The sequence below is a fragment of the Parasteatoda tepidariorum genome, chromosome 1, assembly GCF_982258835.1.
Source record: "Parasteatoda tepidariorum strain Cologne lab strain chromosome 1, Ptep-v5.0, whole genome shotgun sequence".
Lineage (NCBI taxonomy): Eukaryota > Metazoa > Arthropoda > Arachnida > Araneae > Theridiidae > Parasteatoda > Parasteatoda tepidariorum.
Window position 1 is genome coordinate 44,250,108 of NC_141755.1, and position 27,833 is coordinate 44,277,940.

At 33.0% G+C, this 27,833-nt stretch overlaps 1 protein-coding gene and 1 long non-coding RNA gene across 3 annotated transcripts; both read left to right on the forward strand.

Annotated features, from left to right (window-relative positions):
- The first annotated feature begins 309 nt into the window (after positions 1-309).
- LOC147816418 (uncharacterized) lies at positions 310-13,067 on the forward strand. Its single transcript, XM_087154441.1, has 9 exons — positions 310-415; positions 2,061-2,152; positions 4,321-4,530; positions 6,346-6,411; positions 8,496-8,606; positions 9,957-10,063; positions 11,298-11,397; positions 12,925-13,020; positions 13,062-13,067. Exons 1-9 carry the CDS (start codon positions 310-312, stop codon positions 13,065-13,067), a joined length of 894 nt encoding a protein of 297 aa, XP_087010567.1.
- LOC147816419 (uncharacterized) lies at positions 12,928-27,594 on the forward strand. Of its 2 annotated transcripts, XR_015433526.1 has the most exons (5): positions 12,928-13,020; positions 19,936-20,052; positions 21,731-21,806; positions 24,578-24,665; positions 27,454-27,594. It is a non-coding gene; the product is annotated as an uncharacterized LOC147816419 (long non-coding RNA). The 2 variants fall into 2 exon arrangements; XR_015433525.1 differs by lacking the exon at positions 12,928-13,020 and having other exon boundaries at positions 19,844-20,052.
- Positions 27,595-27,833: the final 239 nt, after the last annotated feature.

Consider the following 27,833-nt stretch of genomic DNA (forward strand, 5'->3'; position numbering starts at 1 on the left):
CTTCCTCGCTTGAATATTAATTTGCGACCTCTTACTTTTTTATTTCTACTTTTTTTACAAAGGTTCTTAAAATACATGCAACAATTATTGCAATGTTAAATTTCATTAGTTTTTTGATTTTTTAAAGAAAACCAACAACAAAAAATAACTCAGGAAACATGTATTTTTTTGTTATTTTTCCAGCTGATTTCATAAATATATTATTGAAAAATTATCCACTTTGACGGCATTTAGCATAGCCTATGGTCGTATTGAATTTTAAATGAGCTTGAAAAACTACTTCTTGAATTCCTTTTTTTTTCTTCTCAGATGTCTGAAAAAGATCCATTTCATTCTTTAATTGATGATTTGCTTTTCCATTTCATTGAAATGAATAAACTGTGTAAAAAGTACGAGGACCGACATAAACAAAGAGGTATTTTGCTGTTTTGTTTTTACTGATTGCAATACAAATTTAACGAAAAACTTTAAATTCAAATAACGGAATTATATATTTAAACTAATTCGATATTTGTCAAATTAAAAGAAATTAAAAACCATTCTATGATTCAGGTAAAGGCTATTTAATCTTCTTGTCTATTAAAAATATTATATCTTGTTTTTGTCACTGCACTTAATCGATGTCAAATTACAGATAAAAATGTTCAAGGAAACAAAAACGTTTTTTATGCGGTCATATGCAGAGTGTTCTCTTAAACAAATTTGATGTTAATGAAATACGTATTTGGTAATACTCATTTTTCAAAACAATAGAACAACTCAAATTTTCGATACTTATTACCAATTTTTAGAATAAGAATCAAATGGCTCTGATTCCAAAAAGTTTTGAGCCCCCAAAATATAGAGTAACTCCTACATCAAACAACAAACAAGAGTCAACTTTGCTTCCATAAAAAAAAAAAAAATTCTACGAAACTAACGCGTTACATGGAGAAAAATAATACGAAAATCTTTCATGGTTAACCTGACGATAAAAGAGCTTCAATCGGAAATAGAACTAATTGAGCTAACGAGTAAGAAACACGATCTCTAGTAAAAATGTTACCGGGAACATTTTAATGCATACATGCTTGTCAGTTTTTTTTTTTTTTAAATAAATGCCTAAATCAATTTACATTGAAAATGTTCTACATTGTTACCAAATTAGATTTTTCTTGCAGAGTTATATAATTTTTTTAGAAAAGTTTTTTTTTTAGATAAAAACTAGCTTTAAAAAATTTATTTAGCAAATTATGTTAAAACAATTGTCTTCGTTTTCAGATGTGCTTTAATTACATGGAAATTAATCTTTACTAATAGTATTAAAATAATTAATGTGTCAAAGGTAAGAAAATATTTATGTTCTGTTTGCAACTACTGTCTATTATACTTCTTTTTAATGCTACGCCTACAAAACCTAAATAATAAAAACATATTATTACGTTTGTTCATTTGCTTAAAGCAAATTTAGTAGGAGAGTAATACATATATATATTGTATTTTTAAACAGTTATCTTAGAAATTTATGCAATACGATTTTAGTAACTTTAAATAAATATTGCTTTAATTCAATAATTTCAATTTTGCATTTATTTTACTATCATATTAATAAAGTTAAAACAGTTTTCAGCATCGGTTTCTGAATATTTACGTCCTTCTCCTACGTCGACACCTCTCTTTAGTAAACATATATTTCTCTGCCCCAAAGATGTCCACTTTACAAAGATTTTCCTGAATTAAAATTCTGAACAGTGTATGTTGTACCTAAACTAGTTATTTCAGCTTGATTATTAAGAAACTTATGGAATATGCGAATTTCCAAAACTATAATTATTTTTATAATAAAGGCTACTATGATTCTGAATAGATTGTTACTATGATTCTAAATGTGATTGCTGTTATCGGCACTATGTACCCAGTAAAATTGGTCGAGTCCGGGAACCGAGTTTCAAGACTAAAAACCAATCCGGGTCCTGGTAGTGAAATTCCTTTTACCGATTCTAGTTAACAACCGGGCAATGAAAATCTGACCGTCGGATAGATAAGGTACAAATCAGTAAAAGATTGTTTTTTACTTTCAGAGGCTGCAAAAAATACAGTATTAAATAGAGCGATTAATGGAATCACAGGAAGACATACTCATCTAAGAGGTGATGAAATCGATTCATTTGAAGTAGGTACAAAACAGCATTTATTTATTTTTCATGATACACGCCGTTTGAACCATATGTTGTTATAAACTATCAAGTAAAAAGCATCGTAAATCATCATGGCATGTCATGATTTGCCCAGGGTTCTCTAGTCCTGTGGCTGGAAACATTAACACATTCTGGATAATGCTGCTCTCTACGGCAATATATCGGGAAAGTCCCCTTTTTCTTTCAGCAGGATAACTGCTCTATTCACACATCGCGGCTCGTGCAGTCTTGATTTGACGAAAGTGGTGCTCAAAAACTGGAGTGTCCTCCTCATAGCCCCGATCAAAAGAACATTATTCATAGAAACATTTTTGACAAATGTTTCATTCATAATTTCAACGCTAAATATTGAGGAGATGAGTATATGAGAGAAATGTTTGCTGGCTGGTATTCGAACCAAGGAAGCCTTGGAAGTCGTAGTTGGATGATCTATCCACCATAGAAAGGGATGTAACGGCGTAAAACAAAAATCAAAATAACCTGAATAACTTTTGATCTAATGACCGGATCTTCACATTTTAGGTCTCAACTTTCATGGTTTGAGGGAGTGACCTGCTAAATAATAAGTGCAGACGATACTTTAAGTTATGAAATCAGACCCAAAAACGTACCTTCTCTGAATAAATTTACCTTTTCTTCGACAAATTTGGATTTCTAAAGCTCAAAATTTAGGGAGTAGGCGCAATCTGGGAAATATGGTCTAAATAGTTTTGTCAGGAGAGCTGTCCAAAGTTTACCCCCCCCCCCTTAATGTCGATTTTGCTTTTTACGTATTCACCATATCTCTCTGAGTTTTTTAAGTGAATTGCAAAATTTTTGCACACAATTATAAAATTCGTTTAAAGAAAGATAATTCCATGCAAAATATAATTTAGTGAATATTTAAATAATATTTATTTAATTATATTAAAAGAAATAATAGTCGAATTGTCAAGTATAAAATTTTTACAATACTTTAAAGAATGTCATTTTTAATGGCAAAATACAAAAATTGAGCAAAATCGTTCAAAATATTCCTGAGAAATCGAATTTTGAAAAAGTCATATTTTTAGAATTTGGTTTCTCATGAACTATTCCATCGATTTTGCACAAATTTTATATTTTAAAATTTAAAACAACATTCTTTAAAGCGATGTAAAAAAATTGTATTTCTTCAGTTCAATTTTTATCAACAATTCAATTTTTTTTTACTATTATTAAATAAACTACGAAAAAAAATATTAAATAAATACTAAAAGTTATATTTTGCAAGGAATTTTCTTTTGATAAACGAATTTTATAATTGTGCACGAAAATTTTTTTAATTCGCTTAAACTTTTCTTGTTGTTGTAGTTGTAGTTCATTTACGTCACACTAGAGCTGCACAATGGGCTATTGGCGACGGTCTGGGAAACATCCCTGAGGATGATCCGAAGACATGCCATCACAATTTTGATCCTCTGCAGAGGGGATGGCACCCCCGCTTCGGTAGCCCGACGACCAATTCTTGATATAAAGCGAAGTACGTGAAAACTAAAATTAACATTAAGGGGTCAACACTTTGGACCGTTGGAATAATTAGGATGGACCTCTTGGGGATTAGAAACAACAACAACAACACACTTTGGACCGTTCTCCTAACCAAACGATTATATCACAGATTGCGACACCCCGATATTTTGGGAGTCAGAATTCCAAATCCGACGAAAAAAAATTAAGTTCATTCAGAGAAAGTACGTTTTTTTAGTTTGATTTTGTAACTTAAAATATCGTCCGCACTAAATAATTAGCATATGTGAGATCACCCCGTGAAACCATTGAGATTGAGTCCTAGGACGCGAAAATCCGTTCATTGCAAAAGTAATTTCGGGCGGTTCGTTTATATTTTTATGCACTGCTCACTCTGGAAGCTTTTTATACAGAGGGCACTGCAATATCTTATTTTCATCTTTTTAAAACTATATTACCTCCAGTTTAATTCTAGTTCTAAACAGATAGAGCATCACAAATCAGACAAAGTAGACTATCATTAGAGTTTAACGTCAGTATTCAAATAAGTTTTCAAATGCAATAATTTTGTTTCTGAAAATAATTTTGATCAAAAAATCATTCTAATGTATGAAAATGATAAAAATACAAATAAAACTGAAGTTTTTTTTTTCAGGATAAAACTACTATTATAGTCAAAAAGTTAGAGCAACTTGAAACCTATTTTATTGAAATTAAAAATAGATATTTATGGGCTCAGTGTAAAATTGCAGAGCAGAATATTTGTCGAATGCAAAAAGAATCTAATCAAAGGAAGACAAGAGATAAGAGAAAATCTCAAAGGATAAAACCATTTCGAGACAAAAACGATATTGAGGAAGAAAGAGTAACTATTTTTCTTATCGTTCTTTTCAATATCTTTTTGTTTATTATAATTAAGAGCTGGCTAGAAGATATTTTTGCAATTAATTTCTATAAGGAATGAAAAGTTTAAGTAACTGTACACTGTACACTAAAATTTTTTTGAAAAATATTCCAACAACTGTTAATTTTGGTGGTAAACAGAAAAAAGAACAATTTGTCAGTTTTTCCGTTTTAATACAATATTGATATTCAAAGTTAAATGTACACTCTCTATTAGACACCATTAGTCAAAACACGATTTTTATTAGTTGAAAGTAAAATGTTAAATTCGATCTTAAAAGTGCTTTCTTGTGTGCCCTTCCATTTTCATGCGGAGAATTTTTTTTTAAATCTGGCGTAGCTAAGTTAACTGTTAAGCAATCATAAAGCCAAAGTGTAGAGCGTGCTCATACAGTCCTCTTTTTTACTCAGAATGGATGGTGTCTTCTACACTAAGGAGTGTTGCAAGCTCTTGACTGCCAGGTTACTGTTTTACAGAAGCCATTTTTTTAAGTCATTTGGCTCACAAAGTGATAATTGTGTTTGGAGTCTCTATTGAGTAGCATTTCTTGTATACGTGTATTTGCTACCTGATTTGTGATTTGTGAAGAAGAATCGTTATAAGAATCGTCATATGAAGACCCGATACTTCAAGGCGTAAAAATTATCATTTGAAAAAAGAATCATTATAAAACATTTCTTACCTTGTTAACAATAAAAGAAAATTTTTAAAATCAACTTAATCTCGCTGCTCGAACAATATGCTAACACTAGCTTATGATAGTGCACGACTAGCACTAAGAACAAACATTAATAATATGTAACAAGAGGCCAAATCAGAACTGCCAATAAAGCGAATTCTTTCTAAATCTCGTAACCATGTCACTTTTTTAAAAAAATACATCTCTAAATAACTAAAACAAATGTTCACTTCAAACTCACCAGGATTACTTAATATCTTGTGAAATACAGCAGAGTTGAGCTCAGAAATTATATAATTTATTTCTTTTCTTACAAACGAAATATCTGTTTGAAAACATCGCCTCGTAGAATAAGTTGTAGTAAGCAGTTGTATACTTTCTAACTGGAATGAGAGGCAGGTCAAGAGCTCGGGATAGTCGCTGTTTACATTTATAGTGAAAACACCATAACGAGAACCAAATCTGAATTGGCCGAAGAAAATTTCCCTTTCTCAGACATGCGCAAAGCAGAGCTTGTTACGTAATGCTTTCCTTGCTTCGGAAATCACCTCACTTACGGAGATCACTTTATAAGTTTGTCTAAGCTAAAAACTCCTCCCGCCACAAAGTCTGAGGCCGTCTGGTCTGGTGCTATGGAAACAAGAATGGCGCATTTTAGGGAGGGTAGCTTCACTCTAAGACTAACACAAAAGACCAAAGAGATTCCCTTTCTCTAGCCGATCAGAGTCGAAACCACTCCAAAACAGTGACCCCTCACCCCTGCTTGAAATAGTCATACCTCGTTACCATGCTCACCGCCACAAGTCCAGACGAATTTCTGGGGGAGTTCTTATTTTAGACAAACTATACCTGTGAAGGAAATGTTTTAACGTAAATAACTGAGAAGCTCTGACCCGTTCGCGCTGTGCGAATCCATATGAAGACTCTTATTTTAATCTAGTGAAGCTTAAATAAATCTTTTCTCCACTGATGGATAAAAAAAAGACGCTTCTTAAATCATATAAAAAATTAAGGAGTGTAATTATTTCATTTAAAAGTCAATGACTCTAAGCATTGTACATAATATTGGTCATTTACAATGAATTTAATGATTTTAGCGTAAGAAAATTCTTAGGAAATCCGAAATAGACAAAGAAAATATCCCTTCAGAGGAAGAACGAAGGGTAAGTGCATCCTATAATGTTAGTTGTTGTTCTTTTTTCCTCTGGCTAATTTTATAATAATGGAAATCCATTGGAAAGCTAAACACAACAATCCTTTACACTATTTACAACATTTATCAACTTCCGATAATTAAAGGGAATGGGGAGTATGAAATGAAATCGCGAGAATGGCATCAAAGCACTTAAATATGCACTAATTTTCTGTATTTAATAGTTTCTGTTTAACACGCATAATAAAATTTAACGCAAAGATGAACTCTTAGAAGGGATGATTTTTTTAAAGGGGGTGCGTTAATTAATTGCAAATTGAAGATGTAATTTTGACCTATAGCGTTTCAGGAAAATAAATCAACATCGGTGTTACATTATAAATTCCAGAACAATGATTAATACAAAAGTGATCAAAATTTCTATAGTTCAATAATTTCCTAAATTTAGAAAACATAAAAAAAAGTCTTAAAAACTAAAATAGTTTAAGTTATGTTTCTTTAAGACTTACCCAAGTATAAAAATGTGTGACAAAAACTATTATTAAAATATAATTTAACTTGCTTTTAGAAAAGCTAAATATTTACCTGATTAAAAACTTCATTTCCTTCAAAAATTCTTATTAATTATATTTTTGAAGCGAATAAAGTTTTGAATCAGGTAATATCTTACCGCTTTAGTTTCCTAGGATTATTTAAGTAAAATATTTATTCAAAATTAAGAAATATGGTTAAGTGATTAATTCAGTGAAAATTCAAACTCTCCCGAAACAACCCATCTGTCGACTTAGAGGATCATGTAGGTTGAGTCTTCATGATTTTGAGAATAACCGCATGATGGTGGCAATGTGGTTTTTACCGTGAATGACCGAATTCAAGAGAATGTCGACTTTCACCGGTGAATGTCAACAATCACATAGTCGCTTTGGTAAATATCCGAAATATTTGTTATATCAGATTTGATATTAATTTATTCGTTGATATAATTTTATTCATTCCATATTTTAATATCTGCTGAGGATAGATTAAGAGAAACATCAGTGTTCGGAGTGCCTGGAAGTGGCACTGAACCTTAAAAAACCATTGATGTAGGTCAACATTCATAGGTGTAAATCAACAACCACCAATTTCTGTCATTGACAGTAGCATGGTCACACTGATCTGAAGTTGGATGGATTTTAAGCCACCGCTGGGGATAGAACCCCAGCACATGACAACAGTTAAAAGATTATAGGGAGTTAAGTAGTAGGCAGAGCCTGACTAAGGCAGGGGCATACGGGGCAATTGCCCCGGGCCCCACATCAGAGGGGGCCCCCAATTCGAATAAAAAGTTCATTTTAAGTTTCCTTCTGTAATGAACTTTTTCTTTGAACAAAATAAAATCCGTCAGTTTTATGTTGGCTTCTTCATTAATGTATTGTATAAACACAAAAAATCTATAATGCGTAAGTAAATCCATGACTTTCTAGGGCGGAATTCAGCTAAACTTTCGAAATTACGATGGACATGTTTGGCCAATCAAAAGCCTGTATTTTTACATATCGCAAAATGCGATATGTTTACAAAATACATGCTTCTGATTGGCCTAATTGAGCCACCATAATTGCGAAAGTCTAGCTAAATTTCGCCATAATGTCAGCAAGGATATAATTGGATATGGGTTTTTCACAGCTAGGTGACAAAAATAACAATCAGAAAATTACCTTCGGCATGACGGAAAATTAATTGTCAGAAAATTAATAAAATGGACAGAATGATATTTCAACTGACCATTGGGGGGGGGGGATTTATAGCTATTTTAGGTTCTAGTTAATTTTCTTGTTATATATGTATTATGAGGTGAAAAATTTAAATACCCCCATAAAGTTTAGTTCTTCATTACTGAAGTAGTGAAGCAGAGGGGCCCCCCCAAAGAAGTTTTTGCCCCGGGCCCCAATTAGGCTAAGTCGGGCCCTGGTAGTAGGTGTACCTCATCCACGTGACTTAATCCTAAATTCACTGTAAAAAGAAAGAAAAACTAATGTTTTTAGGCAATTCGTTTTAAATTTCTATTTAAGTTCTATTTAAGAAACGCTTCAAATAATATTTTTCTTTAAGGCTCTAAAAACGATCGTCGCAGATAGAACGAGGCCGATTACAAAAGACATTAGAAGTCCAAGTATAATAGAAATAGAAGACACACCTGAGGAGACCACCAAATGCAGGCAGGTAAAAAAAAGTACTTCAATTTCTTTTTTTTAATAACGTGCCTCATCCAGTGTGGTTCGTGAATAAAATAATTATCAATAAAAGAAGAACTTTTATTTTATTTTATTTTTTTATTTTTTATTTATTTTTTTGTTAGCTTTAAGAATGTACGCAGGTTGTTTTTTAAGCAAGGATGGTTTGAAAATGAAAACCAGACGAGGGTATATTTTCAAGAAGCAAATTTATTTTCAGATTCTATATACGTTTGTCTTTTTTTCAGCATAGTTGCCAAGTTTGTTTAAATACTTTTCGTACCTTACAACTAGATTTAGAATACCCTCTTCATATATCTACTGTTCCGTTAGGTCACGGCACTCGTCATCGTTATAGCGATTGCCACTAAGATTGAAACATCGGAAAAAGTTAAAATCGCTTAGCGCAAGGTCTGGGCGTTAAAGAGGGGTGGTCCAAAACTTCCCAACCAAAAGAGTCCAATAAAGCTGGGATCTGAACTGCGAAGATACTCATTGTCATAGAGTAGCAAAGTAAAAATAAAAAAAATAAGTAAAAAAAAAAACTCGTACAAAAATACTTTCTTCAAAATAAATAAATAAAAATATTTGCAAGATTTCCTCGGAGGTATAATTATCTAAAAAATTTAAAATTTACCGGAGATAGATTCTCGAATATTAAATTCTTTACAATATGCAGCTTTCCAAAACAATATGAATCGTAGATGTTGATTAAAAGGTTAGTTCTTATTACCTTTTTTGTTCCTAGAATAATAGTTGATGAAAAAGAAAGCTTAATGTTTGACAACATTACAAGTGCTTATCAAAGAATTTTCTTTTTTAAATAATAATTATTTTTGAAAGCTGATGTGATACAATGCACCCTAATGTATACTTGGCACACAGTTCTATTTCGTTTAAGGTGTCTTAATGTGTACACAATTCCATTTTATATAAGGTGTTCTTTAACCGTCGCTCTTAATACGTATTTTTATTACCTTTGTCATAAATAAAGTAAAAAATTATGCACATTAGTAGACCCAAATTCATGTTTATAGAAGGATATGTAAAAATACGCTATCGGAATATGTAAAAATAATAGTGAGAAAGGCTGGAGGATTTGATTGTCTGATTAAAATACTCTTATTGCCTAATTTCTAGTAATTGTTTTTCACTCTCTCTCCCTCGATAATCAAACAAGTTTTGATATTTTTGGTAATCATTTCCTCACTAGTGTGCTTTATTGAAAAGGCGTATTTTTCGTTACGTCCGTTTTCTGAAACACTCATTTCGAGTCCAGAATAACCGACGATTTGTAATTATTTTCAAACAAATAATGTGCATTAAATTTTTATGAAAGGATGAAAACCCGATTGCAGAAGATACAAAATGGTCTGCAAGCTCGATTTCAAAAGACATAAAGAGTCCAAGTTTAATGGACACACCTGGGGAGACCATCACTTACAGGTATGTAAGGGCATATAAAATGCATATAATCTATTTCAGATTCCGTGTTTCTTTTTCTTTTCTTTTAATCGCGAGCATCAGTCAATGTGCATCAACGATTCTTCTTTTTTAGTACATATATACATGTAAAGTTGCAGCTTTTTCTTCGAGTTTTAGGTGCTCAAATGGCTTTTTTAATTTTCGTCGATGAAGAAGCCTCTAATCGATTCGTGGTGAGATTTAGATAAGTGCTACAATTCTTCTCCTGACATAGGCATATAGTTGTTGGAAACCTTATTAGAATTATTGCATTCAAAGCTGCAATACTTTTAACCATTTCTTTAATTAAATATTTTTCTTTTTTTTTCCTTCTTTCTAATCCCGAATGTTTGACTCCTTACTACGTACTCTAAGCAGCAACGTCTCAGAAAATTAAAGTATTATTCATTACTTAAATAATGATAATAAACTGGTGTTTGATAACTTTTTAGAAAAATTGTGCAAAAGCTGATTATACGAAGAATTTTTTATTTCTATTTATTTATTTATCTAATTATTTTTTAAAGGTGATTTCTTTAAAAAAAATTATTAACTGTTTTTTTTTATTTGTATTGTCTATTAATAGCTTGCTATAATACTTGTTAGCTTTTCAGATCTCTGTGATTTAAATCCCCATGTAAATGCCATTCAATATTTGCGTATAGTATTTACGTATATATTATTTACGTGTTGTATTTAGAAAATAGAACTTTAGAACACAACGCTGATAAAGCGGTGAAATTTTATAACAATCCTTCATATTCAATCGACGGTACTCTTTCATTTTCCGCTTTAACTCCGACAACATTCTGAATTAATGAGAAAAGCCAATCAGATGCTCTGAAATACGAATTTTATTTTGTACCTAGCTACCATATTCATAATTATACAATTCGTCGCTGTTTGAAAAGAGGATTTCGTTTTGCACTTGCTTTCTTTGAACAACGTGTTATTTACAACTCACGCTAAATTATTAAGAAACTGATTAATATTCTTTTGTGGGAATTTGGTTACATTATATTTTCATTCGATGGTAAGATCGTTTAGATAGATTTTTACTTTCGTATGCTTTAGTAATGCTTTAGTAAAATTAAAATTATTGCAATGAAACTATTGTTTTTTTTTTATCACAGATGAATATTTAATGTTTTTTATTAAATTTACTTTGAACGTATTCTAAACTCTATAAATATGAAAAATAAAACTTCATTTCCAGATCTTCTCCAACTTTAATGATTACAAACTCAACTTTAAATGATTACAAAGTTTCAAAGAAGAAAGAATACCGTCATTTCACTTGCGAAGGGGACAAAGAGGTAAGTGAAATTTATTATACAGCATGCTATGTTTTAAAGCAAATTATACAAAGCAAAAATATATATACAGGGTCATTCATAACTCCCTCCGTTGTTTCGAAAAGTTATAGTAAAAAACCGAAGACGAATATGACAAAAAAGAACACTTCCGAAAGTATTCAAGTTTTAAATTAAGCAGTTGCCGGTAGATGGCAGTAACATGTACCACTGAAGCCACTTGTGGTAAAGAAAAATGGCGAATAACCCTGTATAAATGTAATCTGAAATAGACTATTGTTTAGAACAAACATGCAGGGGGATAGAAGAGACAGATTCACTTGTTCTTCGAACTATAATGTATGCGCCCAATAAATATCATTCTGTTATTTACATTCCTTCCTGGTGTAGCACTTTTAATGGCCAATAGTGAATTTAAATCGGTGTCTGATCTTATTAACCGTTTTACAATTATTATTTTTGGGTGCAAATCACATTAATATACCATTATGTATAACGATTTAAGAGACTCGTTAAATGATTTAGAACTTAACTTTCAGCTTCATGCACAAAGTGATAAATTCAAAAATTCTATTTAACATCGTTTGGTGAGCAAAAATATTTTAAAGTACAGTTGTAAACTTACTAAATTTGTCGTAACAGTATACTTTTAATTTTAAATGTTATTTCAAAAAATGATTACTAAAAAAAAAGATTTATATCCCCTTATAAATCTTAATAGTATCATAGGGGAAATATTTGGACGTGGGAAGTGAAGTCACAAGTGTTCTTTTTAGTACATATAAATTTTAGCTGAGTAATTTTAACTGCTTCATGTTAAGTAACAGCAATTATTGCGAATCAATCATCAGGGTTGATGAGATTCAGCGAACAGGGGACTTAGCTCCCTAGTACAAGATAAAATAATAGCTTGATAAAAATTATGACATGTGCAGGATAAAAATTTTATCTTTCCATGTAACGAATTTCAATTTTTCAGCTGCATTTTTACATTGGTGAAACTCTTTTCCGTACATATTTTGCAAGAAGATTAACAATTAATCCAGAACTAATTATTTTTTCTTTTTACTTCATCGTAATGAATCTATTAGGTCCAAGAACTTGATGCATAATTTGCGCCTCTTTTACTTAAAAAAAATTTACTCAAAATACATGATTTTAGTATTTTCATTCATTTCGTAGATGTATCTTATAATTATTTTAATCATTTGTCTTAAACTTTGTGATTAAATTTGTGCTATAGTTGCTTCAACTTCAAAATATGAAAATGCCTTGCCTACATGTGTTCACCAGACCATATTAATGTTGTGAAGTTTCATAAACTCGGAAAAGATCAAATTTTTAAATTTAGTTTCTACGATCAACTCTAATGCGCAAAATGTAACACAATATCCTACTAACAAAAATGAAGTGGCGATTTACTTAAAAAAAAATAATTAAATAACCATATTAATCAACTTTAAAAAAATCGTGCATTCCATTATTTCTTCCTTTAATTTTTGGAAAACATGAGCAAACATTCCATTTCAGATTGCAGAGCGCGGTTTGCATCCAGAAAGAAGAGGTGAATCATTTAGTCATGATTTGGATGATTTTCAGTCTAAAAGGCAATTCGATGAAATGCAGGTATGTTTCAGAGATAAAATTTATGAATTATTTTGTATTAGTCTTAATTATTATTTCCTAAATTTGGAAAATACATAAATCTGATTAAGATGAAAATTTTTTTATTTGATCGTTTTACTGTTTTTTATTTTAAAAAAATTTTAAATATAAGATAAAGAGTAAAAAATATAACTTAAAAGGGGCCGTTCAAACATTACGTAAGCAATTAAAGGGGGGGGGGGTATTATATTTTTTAAATATTTGCCGACAAGACAGAGGAAGGGTGTAAGAAATACTTACGTAAAATATCAATAACTCCTCTTTTCAAACTTTTTTTGAACTAAAACAAAAGAGTAACAAAATAATTACTAAACTAAACTAAACTCAGTGACGCGACAGCCCATAGAGGGCCAAGGCCTATTGTGCGCATCTCAGTTTTATTGACCTAGGGCTCTGGGATGCAGGAGCAGGTATTCCAGTTTGGTGTTTAGTCCCCAAGTATGCTTGGTATTCATTTTATCGGCTCTCTGAAGGGATGAAAGGCTGAGTCAATCTTGCCCGGTCCGAGGATCGAACCCAGGACCTGTGTCACGAGAGTGCGAAGAACAATACGTTCAAACATTACGTAAGCAATTAAAGGGGGGGTATTATTTTTTAAATATTTGCCGACAAGACAGAGGAAGGGTGTAAGAAATACTTACGTAAGATATCAATAACTCCTCTTTTCAAACTTTTTTTGAACTAAAACAAAAGAGTAACAAAATAATTACTAAACTAAACTAAACTCAGTGACGCGACAGCCCATAGAGGGCCAAGGCCTATTGTGCGCATCTCAGTTTTATTGACCTAGGGCTCTGGGATGCAGGAGCAGGTATTCCAGTTTGGTGTTTAGTCCCCAAGTATGCTTGGTATTCATTTTATCGGCTCTCTGAAGGGATGAAAGGCTGAGTCAATCTTGCCCGGTCCGAGGATCGAACCCAGGACCTGTGTCACGAGAGTGCGAAGAACAATACGTTCAAACATTACGTAAGCAATTAAGGGGGGGGTATTATTTTTTAAATATTTGCCGACAAGACAGAGGAAGGGTGTAAGAAATACTTACGTAAGATATCAATAACTCCTCTTTTCAAACTTTTTTTGAACTAAAACAAAAGAGTAACAAAATAATTACTAAACTAAACTAAGCTCAGTGACGCGACAGCCCATAGAGGGCCAAGGCCTATTGTGCGCATCTCAGTTTTATTGACCTAGGGCTCTGGGATGCAGGAGCAGGTATTCCAGTTTGGTGTTTAGTCCCCAAGTATGCTTGGTATTCATTTTATCGGCTCTCTGAAGGGATGAAAGGCTGAGTCAATCTTGCCCGGTCCGAGGATCGAACCCAGGACCTGTGTCACGAGAGTGCGAAGAACAATACGTTCAAACATTACGTAAGCAATTAAGGGGGGGGGTATTATTTTTTAAATATTTGCCGAAAAGACAGAGGAAGGGTGTAAGAAATACTTACGTAAGATATCAATAACTCCTCTTTTCAAACTTTTTTTGAACTAAAACAAAAGAGTAACAAAATAATTACTAAACTAAACTAAACTCAGTGACGCGACAGCCCATAGAGGGCCAAGGCCTATTGTGCGCATCTCAGTTTTATTGACCTAGGGCTCTGGGATGCAGGAGCAGGTATTCCAGTTTGGTGTTTAGTCCCCAAGTATGCTTGGTATTCATTTTATCGGCTCTCTGAAGGGATGAAAGGCTGAGTCAATCTTGCCCGGTCCGAGGATCGAACCCAGGACCTGTGTCACGAGAGTGCGAAGAACAATACGTTCAAACATTACGTAAGCAATTAAGGGGGGGGGGTATTATTTTTTAAATATTTGCCGACAGGACAGAGGAAGGGTGTAAGAAATACTTACGTAAGATATCAATAACTCCTCTTTTCAAACTTTTTTTGAACTAAAACAAAAGAGTAACAAAATAATTACTAAACTAAACTAAACTCAGTGACGCGACAGCCCATAGAGGGCCAAGGCCTATTGTGCGCATCTCAGTTTTATTGACCTAGGGCTCTGGGATGCAGGAGCAGGTATTCCAGTTTGGTGTTTAGTCCCCAAGTATGCTTGGTATTCATTTTATCGGCTCTCTGAAGGGATGAAAGGCTGAGTCAATCTTGCCCGGTCCGAGGATCGAACCCAGGACCTGTGTCACGAGAGTGCGAAGAACAATACGTTCAAACATTACGTAAGCAATTAAGGGGGGGTATTATTTTTTAAATATTTGCCGACAAGACAGAGGAAGGGTGTAAGAAATACTTACGTAAGATATCAATAACTCCTCTTTTCAAACTTTTTTTGAACTAAAACAAAAGAGTAACAAAATAATTACTAAACTAAACTAAACTCAGTGACGCGACAGCCCATAGAGGGCCAAGGCCTATTGTGCGCATCTCAGTTTTATTGACCTAGGGCTCTGGGATGCAGGAGCAGGTATTCCAGTTTGGTGTTTAGTCCCCAAGTATGCTTGGTATTCATTTTATCGGCTCTCTGAAGGGATGAAAGGCTGAGTCAATCTTGCCCGGTCCGAGGATCGAACCCAGGACCTGTGTCACGAGAGTGCGAAGAACAATACGTTCAAACATTACGTAAGCAATTAAGGGGGGTGTATTATTTTTTAAATATTTGCCGACAGGACAGAGGAAGGGTGTAAGAAATACTTACGTAAGATATCAATAACTCCTCTTTTCAAACTTTTTTTGAACTAAAACAAAAGAGTAACAAAATAATTACTAAACTAAACTAAACTCAGTGACGCGACAGCCCATAGAGGGCCAAGGCCTATTGTGCGCATCTCAGTTTTATTGACCTAGGGCTCTGGGATGCAGGAGCAGGTATTCCAGTTTGGTGTTTAGTCCCCAAGTATGCTTGGTATTCATTTTATCGGCTCTCTGAAGGGATGAAAGGCTGAGTCAATCTTGCCCGGTCCGAGGATCGAACCCAGGACCTGTGTCACGAGAGTGCGAAGAACAATACGTTCAAACATTACGTAAGCAATTAAGGGGGGGGGGTATTATTTTTTAAATATTTGCCGACAGGACAGAGGAAGGGTGTAAGAAATACTTACGTAAGATATCAATAACTCCTCTTTTCAAACTTTTTTTGAACTAAAACAAAAGAGTAACAAAATAATTACTAAACTAAACTAAACTCAGTGACGCGACAGCCCATAGAGGGCCAAGGCCTATTGTGCGCATCTCAGTTTTATTGACCTAGGGCTCTGGGATGCAGGAGCAGGTATTCCAGTTTGGTGTTTAGTCCCCAAGTATGCTTGGTATTCATTTTATCGGCTCTCTGAAGGGATGAAAGGCTGAGTCAATCTTGCCCGGTCCGAGGATCGAACCCAGGACCTGTGTCACGAGAGTGCGAAGAACAATACGTTCAAACATTACGTAAGCATTTAAGGGGGGGGGGGTATTATTTTTTAAATATTTGCCGACAGGACAGAGGAAGGGTGTAAGAAATACTTACGTAAGATATCAATAACTCCTCTTTTCAAACTTTTTTTGAACTAAAACAAAAGAGTAACAAAATAATTACTAAACTAAACTAAACTCAGTGACGCGACAGCCCATAGAGGGCCAAGGCCTATTGTGCGCATCTCAGTTTTATTGACCTAGGGCTCTGGGATGCAGGAGCAGGTATTCCAGTTTGGTGTTTAGTCCCCAAGTATGCTTGGTATTCATTTTATCGGCTCTCTGAAGGGATGAAAGGCTGAGTCAATCTTGCCCGGTCCGAGGATCGAACCCAGGACCTGTGTCACGAGAGTGCGAAGAACAATACGTTCAAACATTACGTAAGCAATTAAGGGGGGGTATTATTTTTTAAATATTTGCCGACAAGACAGAGGAAGGGTGTAAGAAATACTTACGTAAGATATCAATAACTCCTCTTTTCAAACTTTTTTTGAACTAAAACAAAAGAGTAACAAAATAATTACTAAACTAAACTGAACTCAGTGACGCGACAGCCCATAGAGGGCCAAGGCCTATTGTGCGCATCTCAGTTTTATTGACCTAGGGCTCTGGGATGCAGGAGCAGGTATTCCAGTTTGGTGTTTAGTCCCCAAGTATGCTTGGTATTCATTTTATCGGCTCTCTGAAGGGATGAAAGGCTGAGTCAATCTTGCCCGGTCCGAGGATCGAACCCAGAACCTGTGTCACGAGAGTGCGAAGAACAATACGTTCAAACATTACGTAAGCAATTAAGGGGGGGGGGTATTATTTTTTAAATATTTGCCGACAAGACAGAGGAAGGGTGTAAGAAATACTTACGTAAGATATCAATAACTCCTCTTTTCAAACTTTTTTTGAACTAAAACAAAAGAGTAACAAAATAATTACTAAACTAAACTAAACTCAGTGACGCGACAGCCCATAGAGGGCCAAGGCCTATTGTGCGCATCTCAGTTTTATTGACCTAGGGCTCTGGGATGCAGGAGCAGGTATTCCAGTTTGGTGTTTAGTCCCCAAGTATGCTTGGTATTCATTTTATCGGCTCTCTGAAGGGATGAAAGGCTGAGTCAATCTTGCCCGGTCCGAGGATCGAACCCAGAACCTGTGTCACGAGAGTGCGAAGAACAATACGTTCAAACATTACGTAAGCAATTAAGGGGGGGGGGGTATTATTTTTTAAATATTTGCCGACAAGACAGAGGAAGGGTGTAAGAAATACTTACGTAAGATATCAATAACTCCTCTTTTCAAACTTTTTTTGAACTAAAACAAAAGAGTAACAAAATAATTACTAAACTAAACTAAACTCAGTGACGCGACAGCCCATAGAGGGCCAAGGCCTATTGTGCGCATCTCAGTTTTATTGACCTAGGGCTCTGGGATGCAGGAGCAGGTATTCCAGTTTGGTGTTTAGTCCCCAAGTATGCTTGGTATTCATTTTATCGGCTCTCTGAAGGGATGAAAGGCTGAGTCAATCTTGCCCGGTCCGAGGATCGAACCCAGGACCTGTGTCACGAGAGTGCGAAGAACAATACGTTCAAACATTACGTAAGCAATTAAGGGGGGGGTATTATTTTTTAAATATTTGCCGACAAGACAGAGGAAGGGTGTAAGAAATACTTACGTAAGATATCAATAACTCCTCTTTTCAAACTTTTTTTGAACTAAAACAAAAGAGTAACAAAATAATTACTAAACTAAACTAAACTCAGTGACGCGACAGCCCATAGAGGGCCAAGGCCTATTGTGCGCATCTCAGTTTTATTGACCTAGGGCTCTGGGATGCAGGAGCAGGTATTCCAGTTTGGTGTTTAGTCCCCAAGTATGCTTGGTATTCATTTTATCGGCTCTCTGAAGGGATGAAAGGCTGAGTCAATCTTGCCCGGTCCGAGGATCGAACCCAGGACCTGTGTCACGAGAGTGCGAAGAACAATACGTTCAAACATTACGTAAGCAATTAAAGGGGGGGGGGTATTATTTTTTAAATATTTGCCGACAAGACAGAGGAAGGGTGTAAGAAATACTTACGTAAGATATCAATAACTCCTCTTTTCAAACTTTTTTTGAACTAAAACAAAAGAGTAACAAAATAATTACTAAACTAAACTAAACTCAGTGACGCGACAGCCCATAGAGGTCCAAGGCCTATTGTGCGCATCTCAGTTTTATTGACCTAGGGCTCTGGGATGCAGGAGCAGGTATTCCAGTTTGGTGTTTAGTCCCCAAGTATGCTTGGTATTCATTTTATCGGCTCTCTGAAGGGATGAAAGGCTGAGTCAATCTTGCCCGGTCCGAGGATCGAACCCAGGACCTGTGTCACGAGAGTGCGAAGAACAATACGTTCAAACATTACGTAAGCAATTAAAGGGGGGGGGTATTATTTTTTAAATATTTGCCGACAAGACAGAGGAAGGGTGTAAGAAATACTTACGTAAGATATCAATAACTCCTCTTTTCAAACTTTTTTTGAACTAAAACAAAAGAGTAACAAAATAATTACTAAACTAAACTAAACTCAGTGACGCGACAGCCCATAGAGGGCCAAGGCCTATTGTGCTCATGTCAGTTTTATTGACCTAGGGCTCTGGGATGCAGGAGCAGATATTCCAGTTTGGTGTTTAGTCCCCAAGTATGCTTGGTATTCATTTTATCGGTTCTCTGAAGGGATGAAAGGCTGAGTCAATCTTGCCCGGTCCGAGGATCGAACCCAGGACCTGTGTCACGAGAGTGCGAGGAACAAAACTATTACACTGGCAAAAATTTTAAACTTAGAATAGAACTTAAATTTGGGAAGCGAAAAAGTAGTCTTCAATGCCTTTCAAGAGTTTTAACCACGGAAGAGTGAAATACAAAAACGAATATTTTAATCACCAATTTATAAACGTAAATTTCATTTTTTACTTCTCTATTAATCCTTTAATTAGAATACTACGGTAAAAGTCTAATTGCTGCAGTAATTAATAAATAGAATTAGGTTAAATTAGATTTCCACAATTGTTATAGAAAGAATCAGGGATGGACTTTTAGACTTTCTCATGTAAACATTACCGTAAGTGACCGAAATCAAGAGAATGTCGACTTTCACCGGTGAATGTCAACAATCACATAGTTGCTTTGGTGAATATCCGAAATATTTGTTATATCTGAGTTGATACTAATTGATTCGTTGATATTGTTATATTTATTACATATTTTAATATCTGCTGAGGATAGATTAAGAGAAACATCAGTGTTCGGAGTACCGGGCAGTGGCACTGAACCTTAAAAATACATCTGTGTAGGTATATATTTTGAACATTCACCAAAGTGACGATGCGGTTATCAACATTCACTGGTGGAAGTCAACAACCTCCAATTTCGGTCATTCACAGCTACATAAACATGGAAGAGGGTTCCTTTACTTACTTATTTTTTCTTCTGTACTTATTTTTATCAAGGAAGAAAAAACGATTACAGACGACACAAAATGGCCAACGAGGTTGATTACAAATTTCTCAAGAATAGAAATAGAAGATTTTCCCGAGGAGACCATGAAATACAGGCAGGTAAATGAGGTAAAAAAAAGTAATAAAATTTACTTGATACTATGTTGTGGAACTCAAATTAACAGTGTTATTTCAATCCCGCACTACAATGTGTTCGAATGTGGAGAAAAAGCTAAATTGAGATAAAATTAGAATGACATGTGTATCTGATCATAAGATTGACATTAATTAAATAAAAAAAACTTCTCCAATATAAGAGGCTGTAATATAGATGATATTTATTTACATTATTTGAAAATGTGAAACATCATTTGCGTTGCAGCGCATCAGAGGATTCTGCACAAATATTAATTTTTGCACATGATTACTACCTTGCAAGAAAAAGAGCTATTGGTAAAATTATTCAACTGTACGGCCTTATTCAGTAGTTAATACATGGGATATACTATTAAAGTAGATAAAAATATATTACAAAAACGACTTTAGTATATTTCAATACAAAGAAAGAAGATTCAGAATCACAAAAATATCATTTTAGAAATACAAAAATAAAACTGTCTACCGAATTCTACTAAACTAAGTTTTGCGAATCAAAGATATTACATACATAGAGCAGTAATTGCGATAAAATTAACAATGTAATCTATGCAAATGAAATTATTGTAAAATAACAATAATGCATAGCATGTCATTTATCTTTTAACGTGCTGTGAACATTCAGTGAACAACAATTGAAGATATTTCGAAATAGCTACCAGAGAGTGTAGCCTTTTTCTGAGTATCTATGTTCAACAAACCTGATTGTTTTCCAGTTCCTGTATAAGCAGCTAGTTTTTCAATAGACAAATGTTGTGCATTATCTAATACTTGTCTTGTGATCAGAAATCTCAATTAACAGCAAATCTGCTGGTTTGCAAATCTATTGATACATGCTGAAAATCTTCTATACGGGGGACAGAATACCAATCTGGTATCGTTTGTGCGTAGCTAACTTCCATCTGTTTTAACAACTGAATTACGTTTTGATCGAATTTTGTATTTTGCCTTGTAAAATTATTTACTTTAAAATGATGTAAAAAAAGTTAAAACCTCTCGATTCAAAAAATTTTCGACTATAATTTAATAAAATAATAAAAAATAATACATATTTACTAAAATTTATTTCTTGCTTGGGATTATCTTTGAACAAAAAAATTTGGTAGTTGTGTGCAAAATTTTACAATTCGCTTAAAAAGTTATCGAGATGTGGGGAAATACGCAAAAAGTAAAATTAACCTTAAGGGGTACTAACTTTGGAACCCTCTTTTGACCTAACTATAGGGACTATATTTCCCGCATTGCGGCTACACCCTATATTTTGGAGCTCTGAAATCTGAAGCCGTTGAAAAAAAGGAGAAAGTGCATTTTTTTATCTGATTTCGTTAACTAAAATATTATCTGCACTAATTAATTAGCATATTTGAGGTCACCCCTTCGAACCATTAAGATTGTGTTCGAGAACGTGAAGTTCTGGTCATTAGATCAAAAGTTATTCAGGGTAATTCGTTTTTTTTTTTTTTTTTTTTTTTTTTTTTTCCGGCCCTCTTCACACCTATTACATTTTCATATGTTGATTTAATGCTTTTTTTATTGAAATTATTGCAAGCAAACTTTAAGTGTATATGAAACAAATATGAATATTTAATAATTATTCTTTTTCCCTAGAACATATTTTAAAATTTAAAGAAAATAAAACTTTTATCCCCAGATATTCTCAATCACCTGTTTCCGAATGTTCGAAAGAAAAAGAATATCATCATTTTAACAATAGTGCCGACCAAGAGGTAAGTAAAACACAAACATTTAAGTAACTACTACAAATACAACAATTATTTTATAACCCTCGTTGAACAGCCGACCCAATTTCGAGTGAATGACTACCAATGCTCATCCCCTTGTAATTCTGAACCCAATCCAGACGACAAGGGAACTCCTGGATCAAGTATTAGGAGAAATTTGCCTTCATAGAGGACTTTTTGATGGAACCAACTCGCATTTGCGTTACATGGTGAAGAAAACCTCCCACAATTAGCCTAACGGCAAGGGGGACTCTAAACCATGATGAGGATATTTTTTGTCCGCATTGTGGTCGGTGCGAGCTGTGAGCGGAATTCCTTTCGACCAGTCATCGCTGGGATTCAAACCTGTTTCACCTCATTCGAAGGCGAGCATTCTATCCCCTGAGCCACCAAGTCTCAAATACAACTACTAGTAAATTTGTAATTTACTCTCTGCCAAATGAACGTCATGAATGAAACTTAAAATAAACGAACAGTTTTCGGAATATAAAAAGGAAAGAGCGTCCCCCCACGTTACGCCAATGTTGCTAATGGAAGTATTTAATTTTAAAAACCTAAAAAATTTTGAATTTTATTCCCACAAGAAACACAGCAAGTAAAGTAATAATATGAAAATGAATTAGTTTTTTTTTAAGAAATGCATTTCACACACTCACTTGTTTTGGTATTTGTCAAAAAGTTACTACTAACTTTATCTGTGCAAACATTTTACTTCTTAAAACCCATTAATGCATTAATTTCCAGCATAAAATACCATGTAATTTGATATTACATAATCCTGTAAAAGAAGTTCAAGCTAGCGACAAAAAAAAAAAAAAAAAAAAAAAAAAAAGTGTTTTGCACAATTACATTTCTTATAGCACGGCAAACAATTAATTATTTCAACAAATATCTACTTTATTTTGTCAGTATTTTACTTCTCAGAATTATACTTTCATTATTTTCCAGTGTAAAATACTATAAGATTTCACATAATACCCGATTTTTTTTTTTCAAATAAAATTCACTCATGTGACCGAATAAATATGTTTTTTACATGCATACACTGTCCTGGCGTGTCAAAAGTTACTACCAATGAATCTTATTAATCAGTTTACTTTAAAATACCATTACAATTTTTATCCAGTTTAAAAGCTAAAGATCATCAAATAATCTACAGGACTGAAAATTTATTTTGAATTTTTTAAAAGTTCACTAAAATCATAAAGCCAACATTAAAATCGGAGACTTGAAAGAAATTTTTTTTTAAAACAAAACCTTTAAAAATATAGACGCAGGTGTGAAGAGAATCTCCTGAATTACCACTATCAATAGCTATTTCGTGCTTTTTTTTTATGCGCACTGTACACCGTACATACTATGATTTTATTATGTACTACTCCTTAGCGTGTATTCACAGAAATACAAGGCCTTGTAATTCACTCTTGACATCAGTAAATTTTTCGGACGGTCTAAGAAAATAGTCTTATTTCGAAGATATTTGAATGGCCTTTGAACTTCAATGGAAAGATCCACTGGATGTATTTAGGTCTTGATAGTGAGACGTGGTGGCTCAGGAGATTGAGGGTTAGCGTTTCAATGAAGTGAACTGGATTCGAATCCAAGCGATGGCTGGTCGATATGAATGCCGCACCCGGATCGTACCTACCACAGATGTAAAATATATTCAGTGGTAGACGGATCATAGGCTACAGTCCCCTTTCCCATGAGGGTACCCGTGGGAGGTTTTCCTCTCCGTGTAACGCAAATGCGGGTTAGTACCATCAAAAAGTCCACCACGAAAGCAAAATTTCTCCCAATACTTGATTCAGGAGTTTCCTTGTCTTCTGGATTAGGTTTAAAATTGAACATTAATAGTCGAAACCCAAATCTGTGTCGGCTGTTCAACGTTGGTTAAAAAATTACGTCTTACTAGTTTGTGTGGCAGTAGTAGACCCTTAAAAAGTTGTCAGTACCGTAATTCACTAACTTACACACACACAAAAAAAAGAGAATTACCCCAAATAGAGCGATGTGATTATGTCCAAGTTTCAGTGGATCTTCAGGTTTGATCCCCACCTCCACAGAAAAAAAAAAAACATTCACAGAAGAAAAGTTTTTTGAAGAAATAAAGAAACACGTGTCTAATCTAATAGTTTTACAAGAAAATTTCAGGAAAATCAAATATTGTATAGATCAGTATTTTTCACCCCCAGCTTAACTTAAAGGAACAACAAAATATTTCAGTGATTTATTGCGAATCGATTAAGTTAATAATTTGGACTTTTGCCATAATCTTTACATAAACGTAATTGTGGCACAAAATTGATTTTTTGATACGTTCATTTCTGATCAGTCACATGCTCTCTATAATGAAAAATATTTTAAGTCTAAATCCATTTAAATATAAATAAAATTTATCTTAATTCTAGTACAAATATTAATCCGTGATTGAGAGACAATGGTATAGATAAATAAGACCAAAATGCGAACATTCTCCTTTTCTTCTTTTTTAATGTCCCTTTTTTTCCTTCATCCACACTCAGCACTTCAAATAAGTTCACAGGATAAAAGATGTGAATTCATAAAATTGTAAAATAGATATACAAATAAAATCTTTTCAAAAATGTAATTATCTTTCAAACTCACTGTTTAGTGTTCAGCGAAGTCTCGGTCATGTTTCTATACTTATGAGACTTCACCTCTTTACTGGTTTAATTTGATTCTTATATGAAGAAAAAATCATAAATAAATAAAAAGAACTTTAAATTTTTCAGATGCATTATGAAGAAACAATAGAAGCCAAATACAAAATGAATATATTAGCCTTACAAGAAGAAATTAGAGAAAAAAATGAATATATAGGTACAAACATGTTTTTTTGTTTCTTTTCTGTTAATTGTTATTGAACATAGCGACGCTCTATAAGAAAGTGTCGTAGAAATTTTAAAAAATATTTTTGACTATTAAATACGTAAAATATTAAGAAAAAGGAAAATATCCTAGTACATTCTCTATACAACTGAAAAGATGAAGAGAGGGAAAGGGGGAGGTGCCAGACATGGAATCCGATCTTCTCACCAGATGGAGTATTCGGGTCCAGAATCGCGAATAGACAGGATAAGCTCTACGTCACCTAAGAACGTCACAAAGACAATTACCTCAATGCGTTCCAATAGTAAAATAGAAACGAAGTTTAACATTGCCTTTTCTGTTGAAAATGAAGTGACAAATATTTTTCGTTGAATTTTGATAACAAAATAGTTTATTTAAATATATTAAGGGGCTGGTTTGAATCTAAAATAGTTGGTTTGATATAAGAGCATCGTTCATTTTCAGTTTCAGACTTGTTAAATTATAAAAAATGAAAGATTAATTATGAATTTCGCCTCATTATGAGTTCAGTTATGAAATATGTTATGATTTTTATGTCATTCTTCGTCATCTTACGAACTTTAACTTCTAACTCGGTTTTCGTCAAATTTATTACCCAAATTTTTTGTTAATGAACCAAAATTAAGTGACGGAAAGGATGTTGAAGGTATTCATGTGGGTTTGTAGCAGACAAAATAATTAGAAATGTTAACGCAAAATAATAATAATTATGCTTAGCTTACACTTAGTTTTTTTTTTTTTTTTAAGGAGGTTTTTTTTCAACAAAAGTTTTTTTAACAGTTAAAGACTGCGTGTTTAACCACTCCTTTTTTTGCAGGATAACCTTTTTTACAAATATAACAAACCTTTTTCAAACCCTTAAAAAAAAAGTTTAAATTTTAGGGCATTATAAAGAATACAAAAACACGGGTCATTTACCAACCTAGTGTAACAATAGATACTCAAGTTAAAATACATTTTTTTTAATTATCATTATTATTAATTAAACATTATGATAAATACGGAACAGTTTCGAGTTTATAAATTTATTAAAAGTTTTAATTATTAATAACGATTAGATGTTATTAAAAATTTTCTATGCCCTTAATATTTTGAAAACACAGTTTATTACTAATAATATAACTTTATAATCACGAAATTTTTATTATTATTACAGTTTCGTAAAATGTAACAATAATTAAGTGAGCTTTATTTACATATTAAAAAGTAATGATTCAAAATTTTTTTATACATTAACCTTCAACGTACCGCAGTCAGACCGGCTGAATAACGAACGTCAAGCTCTAGCTAAAAGATTGTTAAAATCACAAACATTTTGCAACGATGTTTCTCAAACTATGTAACTTCTTATTTTTATTGCGTTGAGTATTCTGCTTCTTTTATTCGTATAAATAATTTCATGTAGTCATATTTGAAAGATTTTAAAGCTTCACAATTCGAATTTCAAAAAAAGATTAAAACATTCAGCTAATGAATAAGCCTCATGCAATATGTTTTTTTAAGGATTTTTTTTATTTTTTTTATTATTTTTTTTGTGTGTAAGCTATTAACTATGCACTATTATAATACAAAATTCCCTATGAGAAAAAGGATAAATATTATATTAATTAATATAATAAGAATTACTATAATAAAAAAAGCAAAAATAAAAATAATAATAAAAAAATACTAATAATAATAAAAAAAAATACTAATAAAATAAAAGTGTAATTACATTTTATTTTTAAGTTTGGAAAGAATCAAGTTTTTAGTGTAAAAATAATTAAATGTTTTAGAAACAGTTGGGCTTATTTAAAATAAACTTGATACATGTAATAAATTTCAAAAATAACAATAAAATACCTATTTTTATTTATGATTTAAATGTATTAAGAACATTGCCAACGTTACTCGAAAAATATCTTTTAATTAAATATCATCGAATCGAATGATAATACAGAAATCTTAATTCTGTAAGAAGTAGAAACAATCTTTCAAAAGCGAAACAAACAACCAATCCTTCATTTTTTTTTTCTTTTCAATTTAAGAATTATTAAACTAAAAATCTAAACAAGTAATGCTAGTGCCTCAAATCGGTAATTTTTCTTATCCAAACATTACTTCTTGTTTTATCGTAAGCCATTTAGGCAAGGAGTGCGATTGTTCTTGTTTTCCAGGGGGGCATCTATGATCGATGACCCGTTTACAGTTTGGACTCATTCATACTTCCATTCATTCAAAATTACATTCCATTCAGGTCAAAATTACAGATCGTAATTTTGACCTGAACCAGAGAACAATCAATCTCCAATCTAGTACTCCCAGAGGTATAATTTGTTATAGGAACATGGAGGAATTTGTGACCCGACAGATTTAACGTGCACCAGTCATTATTTACTACACGGGGAGAACCAGCTACTCAATATAGTTGATTGAACTATTCAGTTATAAAAATCTAAGGAAAAAGATACATTACCTTTCACCATGTTAAGGATTCCGTTTATGTTTGGAGCGCTGAGAGGGAGGGGATGACGTTCTACGTCATGATCTGCGTCATCACTAACCCTATCTATAAAAAGAAAGTTTTCATTTAACGGAGCGAATTTCTTGTAATATCTACTAAGTAAAAGCCGAAGCTTTTGCAACTAAATTTCAGAATAGTTACTTTTCTACTAATTTTTGTGTAAACAATATTTCGTGTAATATTTGCAATACTGGTTTATATTAAAAATGTCATTTTTACATTAAATAATTAAACGAATTAAATTTCCTTTTTCAGAGTTTTTGATCTCACAACTGAAGATCAAATCATTAGAAGTGGAAAGGTTTATGGAAGTTCTTTCAACAGAAACAATGGACAAATTGTTATGAATTTATTTTATTGTTTTGCTAGTTTTAAATTCACACTAATTTTATATGATGTACATAATAAAAACTTTTTTTATGAATATTTTATTTATTTATCAACACTAGCTGAATGCCTATTCTAAGGACTGAGTGCGAAAAAAAACAAACGGAAATCAATGAATATATCAGCTCTCAACTTCATTGCGAAATCACGCATAAGACATATACTGACACTCTGAAACAATTAATAAAGCTAAAATAATATCCTTTTTTTTATTATTATTACCAGCGATCTCTCCCTTCTTCAACTCT

Coding starts and splice junctions, on each gene's coding strand:
- LOC147816418 (XM_087154441.1), top strand. CDS start 310: ATGTCTGAAAAAGATCCATTTCATTCTTTAATTGATGATTTGCTTTTC. Junction 2,153..4,320: donor ATGAAATCGATTCATTTGAA/GTAGGTACAAAA, acceptor TTTTTTTTTCAG/GATAAAACTACTATTATAGT. Junction 8,607..9,956: donor AGACCACCAAATGCAGGCAG/GTAAAAAAAAGT, acceptor TTTTTATGAAAG/GATGAAAACCCGATTGCAGA.